At 44.7% G+C, this 21121-nt stretch overlaps 1 protein-coding gene across 10 annotated transcripts in view; it reads left to right on the top strand.

Moving 5' to 3' along the window:
* The window catches only part of inpp4b (inositol polyphosphate-4-phosphatase type II B), a 506601-nt gene that overhangs the window by 434085 nt on the left and 51395 nt on the right, over positions 1-21121 (top strand). Inside the window, exon 23 of one of the 10 annotated variants that reach the window (XM_039750185.1) lies at positions 840-1033. The exons of the other annotated variants lie outside the window; for them this stretch is intronic. Within the exon in view, the coding sequence (XP_039606119.1) occupies positions 840-1005 (166 nt within the window). The 3' untranslated portion in view covers positions 1006-1033. Of the gene's footprint in view, positions 1-839; positions 1034-21121 lie in introns of those variants that run through there. 10 annotated transcript variants of the gene reach the window in all.

Genomic DNA, 21121 nt, shown 5'->3' with positions numbered 1-21121 from the left:
TGCAGCGACATATCATGCGGTAGTTATCGTTGTCTGTGTTTGCGTCTGATGGCCAATTCACGTCATCATTCAGTTCATTCTACAACTGCCTTTACAGATTTTTTTTTGTTTGCCAAATGGATCATGAATATTAATGAGTTACCTTAGCGTTACCAAAAGGCTCCTGAACATTAATGAGTTACTTAGAGTTATAAAACGGCTCCTGAATATTAATGAGTTACCTTAGTGTTACCAAAAGGCTCATGAATATTAATGAGTTACCTTAGTGTTACCAGATGGCTCATGAATATTAATGAGTTACCTTAGCGTTACCAAAAGGCTCCTGAATATTAATGAGTTACCTTAGCCTTACCAAAAGGCTCCTGAATATTAATGAGTTACCTTAGCATTACCAAAAGCCTTATGAATATTAATGAGTTACTTTAGAGTTACCAAAAGGTGGCAGAAAGTAAAGAAATATTGGTGTTTTGTTTTTTTCAGCAGCTTGATGTTATTTCATCCACTAGATGGCAGCAGAATTCAGTTCCTGATTGTTTTCTGTGCTCAACACTGTAAAGCGTCTCATCCCAGGCCTGACTCGGGGTTAACTGTAATAGCCCAGAATTCTGAGCCCGAGGCTCACTTGGGGTGACCCCACTCGAGGATAAGATGGTTGGGAAAGTAAATGGACGGAGGGATGGAGTGGCCCATTGATTTCTAAAAACGTTTGGAATGAAAACTTGGAGCCTTAGGGTGGGCCAGGGCCATCTTAATATATGGGCACTGGCCTGGGGGGCACCAGGTGCATAGGGGTCCACGATGTTTCTGATGCTCACGTATGTTTCTGTTTTTGCTATCAGCGCACTACTTTGCCCCAGGGGGCCTATGATGTTGGTAAGACAACCCTGTGCCAGGACTGAACTTGAGACCCCACCACCCTCCCGTCATTCCAAATCCCCACAGCTGTTGAGTTTCCACCTCTACGTGGCCCTGAACAAATCCACAGGCAGAGCACAGAAGAAGTGATGTTTCACATTAAAATTCTTTGATTTCACGTTGTTATTTTTTTCATAAGTGTTTCTGGATGTCTACTTTAGTTTGCACTTCCTGGCTCCTCAGTGCTTCCTGTTATTTACGCTCCGTCATTCAGCGCCGCATGTTCTGCCAGGTCATCCTTCAGCTGGGTGAAACGGACCACATGAGTGACACTCGCGCTAAAATAACACACTTGACAGAAGAGTAGGAAACAAAAATCTCAAAGTAAAGCCGCAAGTCGTCCCTGCTGCATCCTGCCATTCAACTTCATACCCGTCTCAGGTGGCAGAGCAGGCCCAGCAGGTCAGCCCAGATGTTCCTGCCCACAACTGCAGATTCCACTTCTTCCTGGTGAATGAATTTCTAGGGATTCTCAAGGGGTCCTGGGCCTGCTGCAGGGTCCCTGCATGATTCACTTTGCTGATTTGATTCCTTTGAAGTTCCATTCAAGTGAATTGATTCTTTTGATTCATTTGATTTCTTTACCATCTGCCGTATGCGGGAGCTCTGGGTGGGAAGTCCTTGTCCTTTCTGATCGTACCACAAATATATAAGTTGATAATTTGTGTATTATTTTGATATACAGCATGTGTTTGTGTGTGCGTAAATAATATTGTTAATTATTTAATATGATAATTCATAGGCTATTGTCCTGTTTCCATACACAATGCATGATAACACATTTAAGATGCCTAATTAAAATAAGACGCTAGGTTACAGAATCTCAAGTGAGTGAAAATTGTGTAACTCATGATGATTAATTTCACAAATCAACTGAATGAGATTTTCAGGTAGTGATTTCTTCACAAATCAAAGGAGCCGAGACTCACGGTTCAGGTGGTCCTCGTGGTCGATGATGACTTCACACAGGAGGCCCACAGACGCAGGCTCCACTAAACTGATACGTTTGTGCTCACACATCGGTTCATGTCATTCACTGACGACAAGAGTCGTTCAAAAACAACAAGTCGATCGCAAATCTCCCATCATGAAGAGCCACTCCAGGGGGAAACTCCCTTGAGGGACGGGCATCGTAACGACATGCCCAGATCATCTCCGACTGGCTCTCCTCGATCCGAATTGTGGAGCTTCTCACCCTGACATGGAGCATCAGCTCAGCCACCCTGAGAAGAAACCCCATTCTGTCGCTTGTAGTCGCAGTCTCATCCTGTCGGTCATTGTGCACAGCTTATGACCACACGTGAGGACAGGCATGTCGATCAAGCAGTAAACCGAGAGCTTTGTCTTCATACTTCACTAGCATGGTGCCCACAGATACACTGCCTCTGCCGCTCCAATCCACTTGACCATTACACATTCCCTGTTTCTGTCACTCGTGAACAAAAACTCAGGACGCTGGAACTCCTCCAGTAAGGGTACGGAGTGTTGGCCCCTCTACTGTAACACACTAGATATGAACTGATCTGGCCGACTCTCATCATACTGAGGGGCTACTGTCTGGATGTGAGTGCATGACGGTGCTGGTGGGAGCCTTTTCTCAAGTTTTACTTATTAAACTGATATTTTTGCTTTTTTATTGTCAAAATGATGATGTAAAGCTGGCATCACATCACATGACTACACCACATGACTATTGTGACTTCTAGTGAGAAGGGATGTCAAAATGAAAGACTGCAGTTGCTGATCTTATCTTGTCGCCTGAGGATGGCGGATTACATAACTAGAAACCACAGGGTATGTCAAATTACACGACTCCACGTCGACTTGCCAGCATAGTTCTACACAGATAAGATACTGTAGATGTGAAAGACACTATATGATAGATAGATAGACAGATAGAAGTGAAAAGTGATAGATAGATAGATAGATAGATAGATAGATAGATAGATAGATAGATAGATAGATAGATAGATAGATAGATATGAAAGGCACTATATAATAGACAGAGATAGATAGATAGATAGATAGATAGATAGATAGATAGATAGATAGATAGATAGATAGATAGATAGATAGATAGATAGATAGATAGATAGATAGATAGATAGAGTGCATCCGGAAAGTATTCACAGCGCATCACTTTGTCCACATTTTGTTATGTTACAGCCTTATTCCAAAATGGATTAAATTCATTTTTTTCCTCACAATTCTACACACAACACCCCATAATGACAACGTGAAAAGAAAGAGTTTACTTGAGGTTTTTGCAAATTTATTAATTAATAAAAAAACTGAGAAATCCCATGTACATAAGTATTCACAGCCTTTGCCATGAAGCTCCTGTTTCCCCTGATCATCCTTGAGATGTTTAATTGGAGTCCACCTGTGGTCAATTCAGTTGATGTGACATGATTTAGAAAGGCACACACCTGTCTATAGAAGGTCCCACAGTTGACAGTTCATGTCAGAGCACAAACCAAGCATGAAGTCAAAGGAATTGTCTGTAGACCTCCAACACAGGATTGTCTCGAGGCACAAATCTGGGGAAGGTTACAGAAAAATTTCTGCTGCTTTGAAGGTCCCAATGAGCACAGTGGCCTCCATCATCTGTAAGTGGAGGAAGATCAAAACCACCAGGACTCTTCCAAGAGCTGGCCAGCCATCTAAACTGAACGATCGGGGGAGAAGGGCCTTAGTCAGGGAGGTGACCAAGAACCCGATGATCACTCTGTCAGCGCTCCGGAGGTCCTCTGTGGAGAGAGGAGAACCTTCCAGAAGGACAGCCATCTCTGCAGCAATCCACCAATCAGGCCTGTATGGTAGAGTGGCCAGATGGAAGCCATTCCTTAGTAAAAGGCACATGGCAGCCCGCCTGGAGTTTGCCAAAAGGCACCTGAAGGACTCTCAGACCATGAGAAACAAAATTCTCTGGTCTGATGAGACAAAGATTGAACTCTTTGGTGTGAATGCCAGGCCACGCTTGGAGGAAACCAGGCACCGCCATCACCAGGCCAATACCATCCCTACAGTGAAGCATGGTGGTGGCAGCATCATGCTGTGGGGATGGAACTGGGAGACTAGTCAGGATAAAGGGAAAGATGACTGCAGCAATGTACAGAGACATCCTGGATGAAGACCTGCTCCAGAGCTCTTGACCTCACACTGGGGCGACGGTTCATCTTTCAGCAGGACAACGACCCTAAGCACACAGCCAAGATATCAAAGGAGTGGCTTCAGGACAACTCTGTGAATGTTCCTGAGTGGCCCAGACTTGAATCTGATTGAACATCTCTGGAGAGATCTTAAAATGGCTGTGCACCGACGCTTCCCATCCAACCTGATGTAGCTTGAGAGGTGCTGCAAAGAGGAATGGGCGACACTGGCCAAGGATAGGTGTGCCAAGCTCGTGGCATCATATTCAAAAAGACTTGAGGCTGGAATTTCTGCCAAAGGTGCATCGACAAAGTATTGAGCAAAGGCTGTGAATACTTATGTACGTGTGATTTCTCAGTTTTTTATTTTTAATAAATTTGCAAAAACTTCAAGTAAACTTTTTTAACGTTGTCATTATGGGGTGTTGTGTGTTGAATTGTGAGGAAGAAAATGAATTTAATCCATTTTGGAATAAGGCTGTAACATGACAATATGTGGAAAAAGTGATGTGCTGTGAATACTTTCTGGGTGTACTGTAGAAGTGAAAGGCACTATATAATAAATTGATTGATTGATTGATTTTTTATGTTGCCTTTCACATTATCTATTTGTTCCAATGGAAAAATGAAGCAATTAAACAGCACAGGTGAAGTCCCTGATGTCGGAGTGACTGAAGCTGATGGCTGTCACTCACCTGATTGTGACGTTTTTCTGTCACTGTGCACTGATAGAAGGAGCCTCGTTTTACTTTTGTTTCCACTGGACATGTCAGGCTGTGTAGACAGCCAAAGAATTGGAAGCTTGCAAGGTCACAAAGGAGGACCACTGGCAGGGGATTCTGTCAGACAGCAGGAATGTTGCTCGGATATTTAAAGTACTTTTGGTACATTCAGTAACAGATATGGAAGTGCAAAGAGACTGGAATTAAGATTTTACATTCCTGTGCCATGGGCTCATGCCACTCTCATGATGGTGCTGAGAGAGGTCCTGTGAGACCCCCAAGCTGCTGTTCTTTCTCAGCATCTGTCGTGTTTTTATCATAAAATAAAACAAAGTCCTGAGCTTACTTCCTGATTTGTAAGGCTTTGTTTTTTTTGGCTTCCTTACATGCAGGTTTCAAAATGGTAACCGAGCAGGGCAGGGATTAGACGGGGCACCAGAGTGAACAAAAGAACTAACTAACTAAAAAAAATGAAAAAACAACAACAAGAACCTGCTGAGGGGTGAAGTTGAAGTGCATACCGTGGTGACGGCCGAGCTACTGGGACAATGATGAGCTGACCAGACAAGCGACAAATGGGACTCTTGATGGTTAACCTCCTTATGTTTTTAGGCCTCAAGCGCTGTTGTGGCAGGTGAGCTCCAATTACAGAGCTGCTTCATGAAGGATTTAGTAGTCACATGATATACAATGGAGTCTACCAGGCAGTCTGTAGGGGGCACTCCCCACACAAACACACACAGTGCACTCCCATTGGTTGCAGTCTTACTGGGATGAGTGTCGTTGGCACGATCTCTAGAAATGTTACCCCCATGAAAGTTGAGGATTGAGAGTAAATACAATAAGTAGGCAGATAAATGTTGTGCATTGTAGTGCAGGAGTGACACCTCTACTACCACCAACCCAGTTGTCCCATTGAAGTGTCCAAAGAGACAAAAACAAAGCAAATCAAAAGTAAACGCTCCTTGGATAAATAAGGCAATAAGGTAAAGTTGTTCTGATGGAGTTCCATCCGGCGGGTATATGACGCCTCCTTCCGGGGACGCCCGGTGTTTTTATTGAGGCTGAACCAGAAGTGGCAGGGTCGGTTGGTTGCCCCCATTAGGTGGCTTGTCAACACTGTGGAGAAAGAAGGAGATGGCAGAGTTAGTGGCAACGCTCCCTCTTGTCACACCTTGATTGAGCCTGTGAGGAGGTCCTCTGACGCGCATGCGTGACAAGATATGTAGACACAGAAACACAGCAGAATGACGGAAAAGCAAGAGTGCGTGTGTGTAAGCGGGGCACACACTTGCCTGTGGAAGAATATTGGCAGGTAGGGCATGCAAGGGTTCTGAGAGAGAGAGGGTTACCTGAGTGGGCTACAGGATCTGTTTGGCGTGAGGCCATGCGTGTGCGCTCGTTACCCCACTGTATAGGAGTTAGCATGTCAAGTGTGGTGGCATGAAAGTCTATGGGTGGGGTTGGGGAGTTGTCTGACGAGGGTTGGCTGCCGGATATTTAATGATGCCAAGAGGGTTAGTGAGGGGGGGAAGTCCACAAAAGGAAGTCCTCCAAAGGGTCCTCATCCTCTATTAGTGCTAAGTGAAGTCTCCTTGCCCAGAGAAATTTTGGGAAGAGTAAGGAGAGGAAGGAACTTGGGCCTTAACTTTAACTTTAATCTATACTAATAAAAGGCAAAGCCCTCACTCACTGACTCATCACTAATTCTCCAACTTCCCGTGTAGGTGGAAGGCTGAAATTTGGCAGGCTCCTTCCTTACAGCTTACTTACAAAAGTTGAGCAGGTTTCATTTCGAAATGCTACGCATAACGGTCATAACTGGAACCTATTTTTGTCCATATACTGTAATAGAATGCAGCTCGATAGCCGTGGGAGGTGGAGTTGCGTGCTACGTCATCACGCCGCCCAGGTAGTCACGTGAACTGACTGTGAACGCAGTACGTAGAAAAGAAGGAAGAGCTCCCAAGAGCGCTGATGAAAACATGCATTACACAATTGAGAAGGCAGCGAAACAATAAGAAGCAAACGAGTGACGCATACAAGCATATTCATAATTGCAGTTACTTCTGAAACAAAGCACGGTGTAAACCTGAAGTTTAAATTAAGCTCATAGACAGGCTGCCGCTGGCGTTTGTCATGCCCACGACTAATACGATATTCACGGGATACAAGTTTAATGAGAGTACGCAGGGTATAAACGAGAGTTTTGATCACTTTGTAACTAAGTTAAAATTGATGGTAAAGGGCTGTGCTTAAGCAAATTCAGAGACTGTGTTTGTGGGGGATTGACAGTTAAGGCGGGTGGGGGAGTCACGTCATCATCTCCCCTCCCATTCACCTCATTTCATTCACTTCATTTCACTCCGCAGCTAATGCGGTCTTGCGGAAGCAACTTTGTCACGCTGCCACCAAATACTCACAGAAAAATCCACAAGTTAATACACACGCTGTCTCTAGGGTTTCGCCACACTCTGAATGTATTCCTCGCATCCCCTTTATACCCTCTGATCTCCCATTTCAATTCAAATGCCTCCAATTTCCAGTAAGGCTCTGCTTCGCGATGACAAGTAATAAATCTCAGGGACAGACACCACACAAGGTTACATTGACAATCATGTTACGTTATTTTTAAAATGTTTCCTTTTCTTAGCACAAGCACAGCTGAGAAGCTTCGATGCATGTGCTCCATAACGCTGCTAAAAATAACGCATTTAATCACACTTTCAATTCCAAGCAAAGGGGAACTTTTGTCAATGCATGATTTCCTGGTACATCGATTACATTGATGCACACATCAGAGCTACGAAAATGTTAGAGTCGGAATGAAGCGCGTTGCTACGACTGATCGGAGGAAAATTTCATTTCAAAAGACTACCCGACGGAAGCCTTGATAAAAGCGTGGTTTGGTGCAAACTGTGCAAAAATGAGTTTGCATACCACCGAGGCACTTCAACCTTACGGTTCCATCTAAATGCAAAACATGTTACAGCGAGCACAGAAACTGTGTATGCTGTTATCACTAGCAGTGCGAGTTCGTGTACCAACAAAAGATGTCGGCAGCCCAAACCTCATGAAATGATTGGCTTCAGGACCAAAATTAGTAAGTCAACATCGGTCAAACTTACAAATTCTCTCGCAAAATGGGTTGCTTTGGACTGTAGACCACTAACAGTGGTAGAAGATAGGGGGTTAGAAAATGTGCTACAGTTAACGTCAGGTCATCCAACTTTCCGACTACCGTGCCGAGAGACTATTTCAAGTAAAATTCAACAGCTTTATGACACTGAAAAGCAAGAAAAATTTGATGCGTTACAGAAATCGGACTTTGTGGCTCTTACTGGGGATCATTGGACTTCCGTGACCGTTAGTAATTCTAATTACATCTAATTACAAAATGTTCAATGATCACACTGTGTTAGCCTAATGTACAAAATAATTTTGGCTGAGGTTACTCAGAGTTTAAAGGTGAAGCTGGTCAAATTACCTTTTATGTTTCTGCCTTATTTTTTTTTAAGAAGAAAAACTGCACTTTATGTTGACATTTTTCTTATTATTATTTAAAGACAATACCATTGTGAACATGTACTTAAAGTACTTAGAATACCACTTTATTTTTAAGTCTGCCCAATTTTAGCCAGGGATGATATTTTTGTTTCTGTTTTGAACTGAAATGCAGTTTAAATTCAATTTTTTTTTCAGAAATTAAAAGAACTTGAGTTTACAATATTCATGTCCATGTCTATTATTTGATTCTGTCGCCCCTTTTACATTAAAAAAAAAAAAATTTCCGCTTTGGAGCAAATTTACTTGTGCGATTACATACGATTAATCAAGATTAATTAATTACAAAGCCTCTAATTAATTAGATAAATTTTTTAATTGAGTTCTTCCCCTAATATATATACTGTTTATATGTAGATATGTATATGCATATATACTCAGCAAAAAAAGAAACGTCCTCTGACTTTCAACTGTTTTTACTTTCAGTAAACTTAATGTGTAAATATTTGTATGAACACTAAAAGAGTCAACACCATAAGACATAAACTAAAAATGTTTCACAATGTGTCCCTGAATGAAGGGAGGCTCAAAATCCAAAGTACCAGTCAGTATGTGGTGTGGCCACCAGCTGCTTGAAGTACTGCAGTGCATCTCCTCCTCATGGACTGGACCAGATTTGTCAGTTCTTGCTGTGAGATGTTACCCCGCTCTTCCACCAAGGCACCTGCAAGTTCCTGGACATTTCTGGGGGGAATGGCCCTAACCCTCACCCTGCGATCCAACAGGTCCCAGACGTGCTCAATTCCTTCGATGATAAACACGAATCCGTCCATCACCCCTGGTGAGAACACCGTGACTCATCAGTGAAGAGCACTTTTTGCCACTCCTGTCTGGTCCAGCGAAGGTGGGTTTGTGCCCATAGGCGCGTTGTTGCTGGTGATGTCTGGTAAGGACCTGCCTTACAACAGGCCTACAAGCCCTCAGTCCAGCCTCTCTCAGCCTATTGCGGACAGTCTGAGCACTGATGGAGGGATTGTGTGTTCCTGGTGTGACTCGGGCAGTTGTTGTGGCCATCCTGTACCTGTCACGCAGGTGTGATATTCGGATGTACGGATCCTGTGCAGGTGTTGTTACACGTGGTCTTCCAATGTGAGGATGATCAGCTGTCCTCCCTGTCTCCCTGTAGCACTGTCTTAGGCGTCTCACAGTGCGGACATGGCAATTTATTCAGCAGTCCTCATGCCTCCCTGCAGCATGCCTAATGCACATTCACGCAGATGAGCAGGGACCCTGGGCATCTTTCACAGTCGGTAGACAAGTCTCTTTAGTGTCCTGTGTTTTTAGAACTGTGACCTTAAATGCCTACTTGGTCTTAACGGCCATTCCACAGGTGCATGTTAATTAATTGATTAGGGTTAATTGAACATGCATGGAAAACATTGTTTAAACCCTTTACAATGAAGATCTGTAAAGTTATTTGGATTTTTAAAACATTGAAATACACAGTCCTGAAAAAGGGACGTTTCTTTTTTTGCTGAGTATATATGTGTATATATGTAGATGTATATATATATATATATATATATATATATATATATATATATATATATATGTGTGTGTGTGTATATATACATATATATATATTTATATATATATGCCAGCAACACTCATGACAATGACAACACAATTACATTGTCAATCATGTTACGTTATTATTAAATGTTTCCTTTTCTTTTTCATTACTTCTTTAACACACTACTTCTCTGCTGCGAAGCGCGGGTATTTTGCTAGTTATTTATAATTTGCACCTTGTTTTTTGATTATATCAGTGCAGAAGAACTGCTGGTCAATCCATTAGGCGACATTGGTGGCCACCTAGGACACCGTCATCTGAGCAGCTCTATTTATAAAAATGTTAAGCGGTAGGAACTGAAGTGGAATGCTCAATAATATATATATATATATATATAGTGGGAAGCAGCCCGGACACAGGCAGGCGGACACCGTGAGGTACAAAACCCAACACACGTTTATTATACATTTTCAGTGGCAGCACCACCCCCAAAGTCCAGGCCTCTCAACCAATGCCTTCTTCACCGCCTCCACTCCTCTCCTCCGAGCTCATCCATCTACACTCCCGACTCCAGCCATTGAATGGAGGGAGGTGGCCCCTTTTATACACACCCAGACGTGCTCCAGGTGCCTCCTTCCTGGTGTGGCGAAAGTAAGAGCTGTGCACCCGGAAGCACTCTGGGTGTCCCTGGTCCTCTTTCCCCCAGCACTTCCAGAAGCACTTCAGACATCCGGGTGCCCCTTGGCAGTGACCACGGGCCCCTATAGGGTTGAGCTTCCATGCTCCATATTCGTGGTCCCCAAAGCCACCAGGGCAGTCGCCCCTCATGGTCTGGAGGAGGCATAAGCCCTCCTCCGGTCCTTCTGGGCGACCCGGCTGGGTACCACCCCCAGCCACTCGCCACAATATATACTAGCCATCCCCCACAGCTCTGCCCACATAGAAATGAAACAGGACAGCAAGGGCGCCCTGCCCGGCTCCCCACTCCTGACGTCACGCCTCCCCTCAGCCCACAGCCTCTGTCTCGGATTAACGCGAATATATCGCTCCTGCAAGTGAACTACGATATGTTGGCGCAATGAGGGAATTTGCAAAATCAACTGGAATGTTCAAGCAAATTCCAGAAAAAAAAAAAACAACAAATCAATACGTTCGTTTCTCCTTCTCCTTCTTCTCCGTCTCCCATGCAGTCTCAGCCACCTCCTCCCAACTCTTGACTACTGAGTGGACAGTGGTGGACCCAAAAATACTCCCAAGTGAGGCGGCAGCCCCTGCAAGTAGGAACAGCCCTCTCCAGCAGCTCCCCCTGTTGGCGCCCATGGAGCCCAGCACGGCTGCCCCACGGGACTGCAACTCCCAGTATGCTCTGCAGGCATATGAATGGGCATACTGGCCCAGAAATGTTGTCACCTAGTGTGTGGGGGCAGCATGTACTCTTGGGAGGAAGGCAGTACCTCCTCACTCCAGTCCATCCACTATACTGGCCTCCCTGCCAGGGAGCGATATGAGGTGGGCTTCTCCTGGTCAGGATGGGATGTCAGCCCCGCCCTGCTGTCCATCACAGTATATATAGATAACATAGTGTCTATACATTTGAAGATATTTACTGTGACAAACAACAAAAATGTAAGGTATCAGCGAGGGGGCACCTCTATTTTCACAGCACAGACCCTGCAGGGCTGCCCTCCTGACTTATATTCCTGGCACAGCTCAGAAACTGCACGTTTACGACTGGATGACTGGATATTTGTATTCAGCCTGGCACTTTTGGGTCCTGCTTTTGAATTCCCAGCTGGGGCAGAAATTCAAAACTCAAATGCTGACAGCAAATAAGGAAAGGAGAGCACATGCTACATGGGGCTCCACACGGATAATTCCCCAAATGCGCCATGTTGAGTAGACAAGAAAGTAGAAAGTTTACTGTGCGCTCTGTGCATGTGGTAGTAAATGTGACTCGGCTTGTGTTATTTATTCTTTAGCTCAATTTAGCTCAATAAAAGATTAAACAGCATGGCCATAAATAGCCATAAAAACAAGATTAGAATAACATGGGCTCTGCTCCCAGAATTCCTGAACTGACCGTAGAGTGCCTTGGGGTGACTGGCATGATGCTCATCAACAGAAGGTGCAATAAATCAAAAAGTGACAGTTTACAACAACATTTATTTCTGTAGCACGTTTTCATACCGATGATGTGAGTCAAGCAGGATGAGAAAAAGAAAAATATAAATACAGGCAGTCCCCAGGTTACGTACAAGGTAGGGACTGTAGGTTTGTACTTAAGTTGAATTTGTATGTAAGTCGGACCAGGTACGTTCTTTTAATAAATGCTGTTGTTGACGGACTGTAACCAAGTGCTCTGCCAATGAATGGTGGAGTTTCACGTCTTTTTATTATTTCTAGTTTATTTTCCATGGTGATGGTTGTTCTCTTATTTACTGTCCCACCAGCACTGGCATCAGATTTGTGTTTCAGAGACATTGTTGAAGGGTGAAGACAAAAGGTTAAGATGAGCTCTTCTGCACAGCACTGTCCACGCCATCACAGCAGGAAGGCACCCGTCGTCAACACGTCTGATGTACTGAATGAGAGACAATAATGTGCGTAACAGAACAAGCAGGCTTGCTATTGAGAATGAATGGGGGCAGCGAGGGGTTAGGGTTAGGCGGGTAGTGAATCGCCCAACCCCAATTCAACAGGCAGCCATCCAAGGCACACTACAATGCTACCCCCTGCCGCCCCATTCACCCTCAATGGCCTCCGCTCAGCCACAACCGGGTCACCGCTTGCAGCATTACTAGCTGTGTGTGCTGGGCGGGCAGTGAAATGCACCCCTCTGCTCCATCCCACCTGCGTCCAGTCAGGAGCAGTAGCTGCGGCGGCGTGATTGTCGGGTAGCGAACCATCGTCTTCCACACGACCGATAGCTGTGACCCCGGTGACTATGGACCACGGCTCACCACTTGCCGCCGGGAGCCACCCGAGCGAGCAGCAAAATCGCCCCCCCTCCAGCCACCGCTTGTAGCACCCCCAGGCGGATGATGATGGAGCAGCAGTTACTGAGGCGCATGTGTTCGCAGCGGTGGTCTTATTCGTAAGTCGTAGGTCGGATGTCCGTAACCAGGGGACTACCAGTATAAGATTACGCAATAGTAATTAACAAAGAATAAAGTAAAGTCCGATGAACAGAAAAAGCAAAAAAAAAAAAACCCAGAGGGCTGGAGAAAAAAAAAAAACAAAATCTGCAGGGGTTCAGAGGTCATGAGACCACCCAGCCCCCCCCTAACATAAATGATCTCAATCAGTCCTCCTGGTTCTCAGGCGTCACATGGAAGAATTAGACGATGATGCTGGTCAATCCATCAATGGAGGGACTGCACGGTGCCCTGATCAGATGGTGATGGCGCAGATCGGCACCACAGAAAACCAGAAAAAGAACAGAAGAGGAAGTAGGGGTCAGTACGGAGTGCAGAGATATGATAAAAATGATAACTCAGTGCATATTCAGCATATCAGGGTTACACTAAAATGAGAAAGCCATGTTACAAAGATTTTTTAAAGTGCCCCACCGTATTAGTCGGGAATTTCTATCAGTATCAGATTTGAGGTGCCTAACAGCAGAAGGCCGCCCTCCTCACCACTTCTCTTAAGTTTAACTCTTGGAATTCTAAGCAGACCCTCATTTAAAGATCTGAGGTTACGATTTGGAGTGTAAGGTGACAGACATTCTGAGATATACGATGGAGCAGATGATTGAAGGCTTTGTAAACCATCAGCAGTATTTTAAAGTCAGTTCTAAATGGCACAGGTAACCAGTGTAGTGACGCTAGGACTGGCGTGATGTGCTCAGATTTTCTTTTCCTAGTTAAGATTCTAGCAGCTCCATTCTGCACTTGTTGTAATCGATTGATGTCTTTTTTTGGGTGGTCCTGAGAGGAGTGCGTTACACTAATTTTCTTCTTCTTCTTTCGGCTGCTCCCATTAGTAGTCGCCACAGTAGATCATCTTCTTCCATATCTTTCTGTCCTCGTCATCTTGTTCTGTTACCCCCCATCACCTGCACGTCCTCTCTCTCCTCATCCATAAACCACCTCTTAGGCCTTCCTCTTTTTCTCTTCCCTGGCAGCTCTATCCTTAGCACCCTTCTCTCTCCTCTGCACATGTCCAAACCAACGCCATCTCACCTCTCTGACTTTGTCTCCCAACCGTCCAACTTGAGCTGACCCTCTAAGGTCCTCATTTCTAACTAGTCAACTGAAAACAAAAGCGTCTTGCAATGTTATAAGAGGTCTCACTTTTGTTATATCCCTTAAGTGAAAAAATGCTGTCCTAGTGATCTGATGAATATGTGATTTAAAATTCAGGTCAGAGTCGATAATCACCCCTAACATCTTCACCTCTGTTTTGACATTTGAACCTAATGCATCAAGTTTATTTCAAAAATTTTAGAATATTCTAGTTTAGCTCCTGCGATGGGCTGGTGTCCTGCCTTGCGCCCTGTGTTGGCTGGGATTGGCTCCAGCAGACCCCCGTGACCCTGTAGTTAGGATATGGCGGGTTCAATAATGGATGGATGGATGGATAGTTTAGCTCCTTGGCTAAGACAGTGGACTCTCACTCGCACTGACCCTCCAGTTTTGCAAGGCACTATTTAACATGACAAGGCTGCAGGCCCGTTCCCCACAATTAGCTCACGGTGTGACCCTACCCTGCCTGACAAGGCTGACAGACTTTAGAGAGGACTGGGAAGCGTTTTAAACAAAAAAAACTGCAGAACTGTGAAGATCAACAACACGGGCATCAAAGCCGACCTTAGAAGACTTCAAAAGCCAAACTCATAAACCAGAAGGAAGTTTTCAATGACAGATTCTGTCATCAGCAGAAAGGGTCTTGTTTTCCACAGAACAGATGAGGACAAAGTTTTAACCCGTCGTGTCATTATCAGGAGGACCTCCGAGGACATACCCCTAGCAATGTGGGTCCCCGTCGGGACCATCCTAAGGACAGCTGAAAAACCACATAGTGGCTAAAGAAACTCACGCAACACCTGCCATATACAAAGTGACACACCGAAAATTGGTGGGCAGTGCCCCCTTAGGCTTCAACAGCAATGGATTAGGTGCTTACCATCAAAGAGTTGGTGGAGGGAGAGCATCTTAGAGGTCTGATTGTGATAAAGTACGTCTAAAAGTCTGAAGAACACGTGGTTGGGTCCACAGTGCTACAAACGTGCTAATAGAGTGGAGGGAGGGGGTTTGAAAAATAGCCCAAAAAAAGTGCAGCCCCACAAAAAATATTGGACTCCGATCAAAAAAAATTAAATTGAACGGAAAAGCTGTTAACACTGACGGGAACCCCAAAATGGCGGTGACTGTAAGAATGTAAAATGGCGGGCAAAATGGGCAGAGTGGTGGCTCTGAGGCTAAGGATCTGTGCTGGTATCCTGAAGGTTGCCGGTTTGAATCCCCGTCACTGCCAGAAGAGATCCTACTCTGCAGGACCCTTGAGCAAGACCCTTAACCTGCAGTTGCTCCAGGGGCACTGTACAATGGCTGACCCTGCACTCTGACCCCAAGGGGTATGCGAAAACTAACAAATTCCTAATACAAGAAATTGTACAAGGCGAAATAAAGAACAAAAAAAAAATGGTCCAAAGAAACAGACAACAATTGAAGTAAAAAGGAAAATGGCAAAAAAGAACACACGTGTAGAAAATGTATAAACTAAAACATCTGAAATATTCAAAATTCTGTAAAGATGGCCTACCGTTCCAAATGTTCTCCATTAATGATGACGGCTCTCATTGTGGTCGGCTGGAGGCCCACGGCCTTAGAAATGGCTGTGCCACCCCTTACAGTGACGTTTTTCCTCCTCTATTCCTCGGCTGGAGGGGCCCAGTGTTCTTCTAGGACCCTCGTGGCGATGACTTCACTCTTATGCTGAGGATCATTATGATCTTTCAGTGGGGTCTTCGATTTGCCCACCCTCAGAAGAGTAAGAGGCATTATCCTGGGCACAAGCAGCAGGGAAGGTCTTCTATCCATACATATGAAGGTCTTCCAAAGCATCCTCACCCCATCACACTGGCGCCTCCATGTTTAATGGTGGGTGTCATGTTCTTCCTGTCGAATGCCGAACATCGCGGGCCCTGCGTTGTTCCACTTTCCAGTCATCTGTCATTATTCCAGAAATGCTTGGAGATCATCCAGGTGTTCCTTAGCATTGACGTTCTTCTTGGGACAGCAGAGGTTCCATTTCTCCTCCATGTATTTCATAGCTGGAATGGCTGGTGGTCCTTTGGAAAGTCTTCCGGAATTCTCTGTGACTTTTGGGATGATTCGTCTCTGTGTCTTTGGGGTCATTTTACCAGGCCTCTGAAGATGGACACATGATTGTCGAAGGACCCCCCCATGAAACATCCTAAGACAATTGAACTGTCCTACAGACTTCCTCAGTTGTTTGGAGTCAATGCGGAATTTACAAGCAAGTTCAGTTTGTCTTAATACAGTGGGATGCAAATGTTTGGGCAACCTTATTAATAGTCATTATTTTCCTGTATAAATCGTTGGTTGTTACGATAAAAAATGTCCGTGAAATATATTGTATAGGAGACACACACAGTGATATTTGAGAAGTGAAATGAAGTTTATTGGATTTACAGAAAGTGTGCAATAATTGTTCAAACAAAATCAGGCAGGTGCATAAATTTGGGCACCACAAAAAAAATGAAATCAATATTTAGTAGATCCGCCTTTTGCAGAAATTACAGCCTCTAAACGCTTCCTGTAGGTTCCAATGAGAGTCTGGATTGTGGTTGAAGGTATTTTGGACCATTCCTCTTTACAAAACATCTCGAGTTCATTCAGGTTTGATGGCTTCAGAGCATGGACAGCTCTCTTTAACTCACACCACAGATTTTCAATTCTATTCAGGTCTGGGCACTGAGATGGCCATTCCAGAACGTTGTACTTGTTCCTCTGCATGAATGCCTTAGTGGATTTTGAGCAGTGTTTCGGTCGTTGTCTTGTTGAAAGATCCAGCCCCGGCAGCTTCAGCTTTGTCACTGATTCCTGGACATTGGTCTCCAGAATCTGCTGATACTGAGTGGAATCCATGCGTCCCTCAACTTTGACAAGATTCCCAGTCCCTGCACTGGCCACACAGCCCCACAGCATGATGGAACCACCACCATATTTACTGTAGGTAGCAGGTGTTCTTCTTGGAATGCTGTGTTCTTTTTCCTCCATGCATAACGCCCTTGTTATGCCCAAATAACTCATTTTAGTTTCATCAGTCCACAGCACCTTATTCCAAAATGAAGCTGGCTTGTCCAAATGTGCTTGAGCAGACCTCAAGCGGCTCTGTTTGTGCTTCCTCTGCATCACTCTGCATACAGCATCTCCTTGTGTAAAGTGCGAATGGTTGAACGATGCACAGTGACTCCATCTGCTGCAAGATGATGTTGTAGGTCTTTGGTGCTGGTCTGTGGGTTGACTCTGACTGTTCTCACCATTCGTCACTTCTGTCTATCCAAATCTTTCTTGGTCTGCCACTTGAGCCTTAACTTGAACTGAGCCTGTGGTCTTCCATTTCCTCAATATGTTCCTAACTGTGGAAACAGACAGCTTCAATCTCTGGGACATCTTTCTGTATCCTTCCCCTAAACCATGATGGTGAACAATCTTTGTCTTCAGGTCATTTGAGAGTTGTTTTGTGACCCCCATGTTGCTACTCTTCAGAGAAAATTAAAGGAGGAGGGAAACTTACAATGGACCCCCTTAAATACTCGGATTCACCTGTGTGTGTAGGTCAGGGGTCACTGAGCTTACCGAGCCAATTTGAGTTCCAATAATTAGTTCTAAAAGTTTTGGAATCAATAAAATGACAACGGTGCCCAAATTTATGCACCTGCCTGATTTTGTTTGAACAATTATTGCACACTTTCTGTAAATCCAATAAACTTCATTTCACTTCTCAGATATCACTGTGTGTGTCTGCTATATGATAGATTTAACTGACATTTTTTATCGTAACAACCAACGATTTATACAGGAAAATAATGACTATTAACAAGGTTGCCCAAACTTTTGCATCCCACCGTATCTCTGCCAGGGTTACGGGGGGCACTTTACTGTATGTTGTATATCATCTCACATATGACTACAGTTTTAAAAGAACGTATTCACAGGCAGCAATGCCCCCTGCTGGATACACCCTGTACAGTGCCCTAGGCTGATGTCTGCAATGGAAAGGCGCTATATAATAAGGCACATTGGCAGTGATGTTGTGGCTCCAGTGGTCTGACTCAGCACCTGGCAGCGTTCACGTTTTTCACACGCAGACGTGTTCATGCGCTTTGATTTGTTTGTTGCTATAGATAAACGTGTCACGTGTGTGTGATTATGCAAATGTGAGTAAATGAAGTTGTTTCCTGAAAACGCCAGGATTAAAGTGCCTTGCCCTCAAGTGCGGGGACACGTTGGCACACTGCCTTAGCAACCATGGCAGTGCCGCTGAAAGCCTCACCCACTTTAATTACATTCTCCACAAGTTCAGCGCACTGCCTGGAGGTCCAAGTGGTGGTGCCAACGTAAACGCCACACCACTCGGGACGTGTTTGCCTGCCTTTGTTCTGCCACCTCCCTTCTTCTATTTATATTTTGACCTTCTTCTTACCTGCCTTTCACTTTCCTGACCTGCTTTGGAAGATGGCCGAGATCTTTATGTTCTTTACTTTTGAACTCCTCCTCGGTGTGTGGCACCTCCTCACTTTCCGTATTCTAGCGCCTTCCATACGCAACCAACTACACGCGGTGCTGTTTAACTTGTTAGGATTCTGCTTTTTCTTTAAATCTGATGGATTTCTTTTATGGGGGGTTTTGGGGTCTGGAGATTTTTATTTGAACTGCTGGCACAGCAAATGACAAGAAGTTAGACAATGTGTGACCTTCAGGTACGTTCGAGAACTCAGCAGGCGCTGCGATGCTTCATGGAATGAGTTCAGCAGGGAGGTTCTAGAATTTTCTCGATCCATTTCAGGCTATCCCACCAGGATTGGGGAAAAGGCTGAAAACAGGCCTGGACAGGTCTGTGGACCAACACAGGGACCACTCACACACACACACACACACACACACACTGACCCGATTATACACAGAAATCTGATTTCTGAAAAGGCCATATTAACGCGTATCCCAGTTAGAGAAATCGGTTTATTGGCCTCTGAGAAACCTGATTAACAGAAGTCCAGTGCCCACCATAATGTTTGGGGCAAGGGCACATTGTTTCCTTGATTCCCTCTCTGCTGCACGTTTAAAATTACAAATCAGACAATTTGGACCTTATGATTAAAGTGCGCAATGCAGACGTTCATTTAAAGTGGATTTGCAGACATTTTAGTCACCGTTTCTACACAATGTGTCAGGGCACAGTAATGTTTGGGACAGTTGGCATCCCAGGTGTTTGTGATTCCTCAGGTGGGTTTCATGGCTTCATAAGATACTTCAGCTTGCTTGTACCCATTGGAGGCTGTAGTCACCATTGTTCAACATGAGGACAAGGGCTGTGCCAGTGAAAGGCAGAAACCTGGCAGCGTTCACGTTTTTCACATTTTGGACGCGGACGTGTCAATGCGCTTTGATTTGTTCGTTTCTCTACAGGGTGGTCCGGATCTTATTATGCAATTATGAAAAGATGAACACCTCTTACCCGCTGTTCGACTGACAACTGTCTCCCCGCCATTTTGGAATGCAGGGCAGGTGCTGCCATCTATCAGCAACAAAAAGAATTTTTTGTGAACTCTCTATGTAATAAACCTAATAAGTTATAGCGTAATGAAAATTGCATAATTAGATCTGGACCACCCTATAGATAAACGTCTCACATGTGTGTGATTATGCAAATGTGAGTAAATGAAAATCCTCAAAACGCCAGGATTGAAGTGACTTGCCCTCTAGTGCAGGGACACGTTGGCACACTGCCTTGGCAGTCGTGGCAGTGCCGCTGTAGGCTTCACCCACTTTAATTACATTCTGCACAAGTTCAGTGCACTGCCTGGAGGTCCAAAGGTTGTAAGTATGACATGACTTGAGCGTCTCGCAGGACGTGAAAGTGTCTCTCTGTCTCTCTTCAAAAGATCACGTCTCGTCGCCAGAAAACAAGTCTCATATCGTTGCAAGATTTTTTTTTATAATAGAGCGATTTATTAAGAATTTTTAAAACAAATGGCATCACTTTTCTGCACAGTCACCTTCATTTGCAATGCAATCTTCCCAGCGTCGTACCAGCTTTTTAATGCCCAATTACTTCTCCTCCCGCCTTCAACATTTCCAATGAAAATATAAAAGTGCGGAAGCTTTTTGAACGTCCCTCGTACACCCTAACCTGATGCTAAACTGCTGGGGTTGACCTGCGGTGATGTTTAGTGGTGCAGCTCTGCAGTTGGGTATTATTGGAACTTGCGTCCTTTAACCACTAGGGGGCGCCACTGCCCACTGTTCTAATTAGAGGTTTATACAGCATTCAGTGTCCTGTATACAGAGCAGAATGACATTTGGGCTGCATGCGCTAATCAACATGCATCACGTGACACATGGAATGAGCTGGTAAAGCGGGGTGTGGTGGACAGCAGAGGTTTGGGGGCCTTCACAACTCAACTGAGCCTTACTTTGTAGAAATTAGGGGAATGAGTTTGGTGAGTATTTGTCACAGCAGTAGTCGCAGCAGTGCTGTCATGTGTTCTTGCAAGTCTTATCAACATACCGTGATAAACCAGAATGGATTCAAACACAGAATTTCATTTTATGTTCAGAGTAACTGTGCGACCCGACTTCACATTTCATGCTGACAGTGGGCCTCAAGTTATAATGTCGTCAGTTAATCGGGACGTCGGGACACCAGATGAAACTAACCAAGTACTTTAATGTCTATAAAATGTGTAGGTTTCTTGCCCAACGGCTAATAATATTGGCAGGCAGTGTGGTGTAGTGGTTAAGGATTTGGACTTCAGATCCCACTACTGACACCAGTGTGTGATTAGGAGGCTAAGGATCTGCGCTGGTATCCTGAAGGTTGCCGGTTCGAATCCCCGTCACTGCCAGAAGAGATCCTACTCTGCTGGGCCCTTGAGCAAGACCCTTAACCTGCAGTTGCTCCAGGGGTGCTGCACAATTACTGACCCTGCATTCTGACCCCAAGGGGTATGCGAAAAACTAACAAATTCCTAATACGAGAAATTGTATAAGGCGAAATAAAGA

The sequence above is a fragment of the Polypterus senegalus genome, chromosome 4, assembly GCF_016835505.1.
Source record: "Polypterus senegalus isolate Bchr_013 chromosome 4, ASM1683550v1, whole genome shotgun sequence".
Classification (NCBI taxonomy): domain Eukaryota; kingdom Metazoa; phylum Chordata; class Cladistia; order Polypteriformes; family Polypteridae; genus Polypterus; species Polypterus senegalus.
The sequence above is the reverse complement of the archived record's forward strand: the minus strand, read 5'-3'. Positions and strand labels throughout refer to the sequence as shown.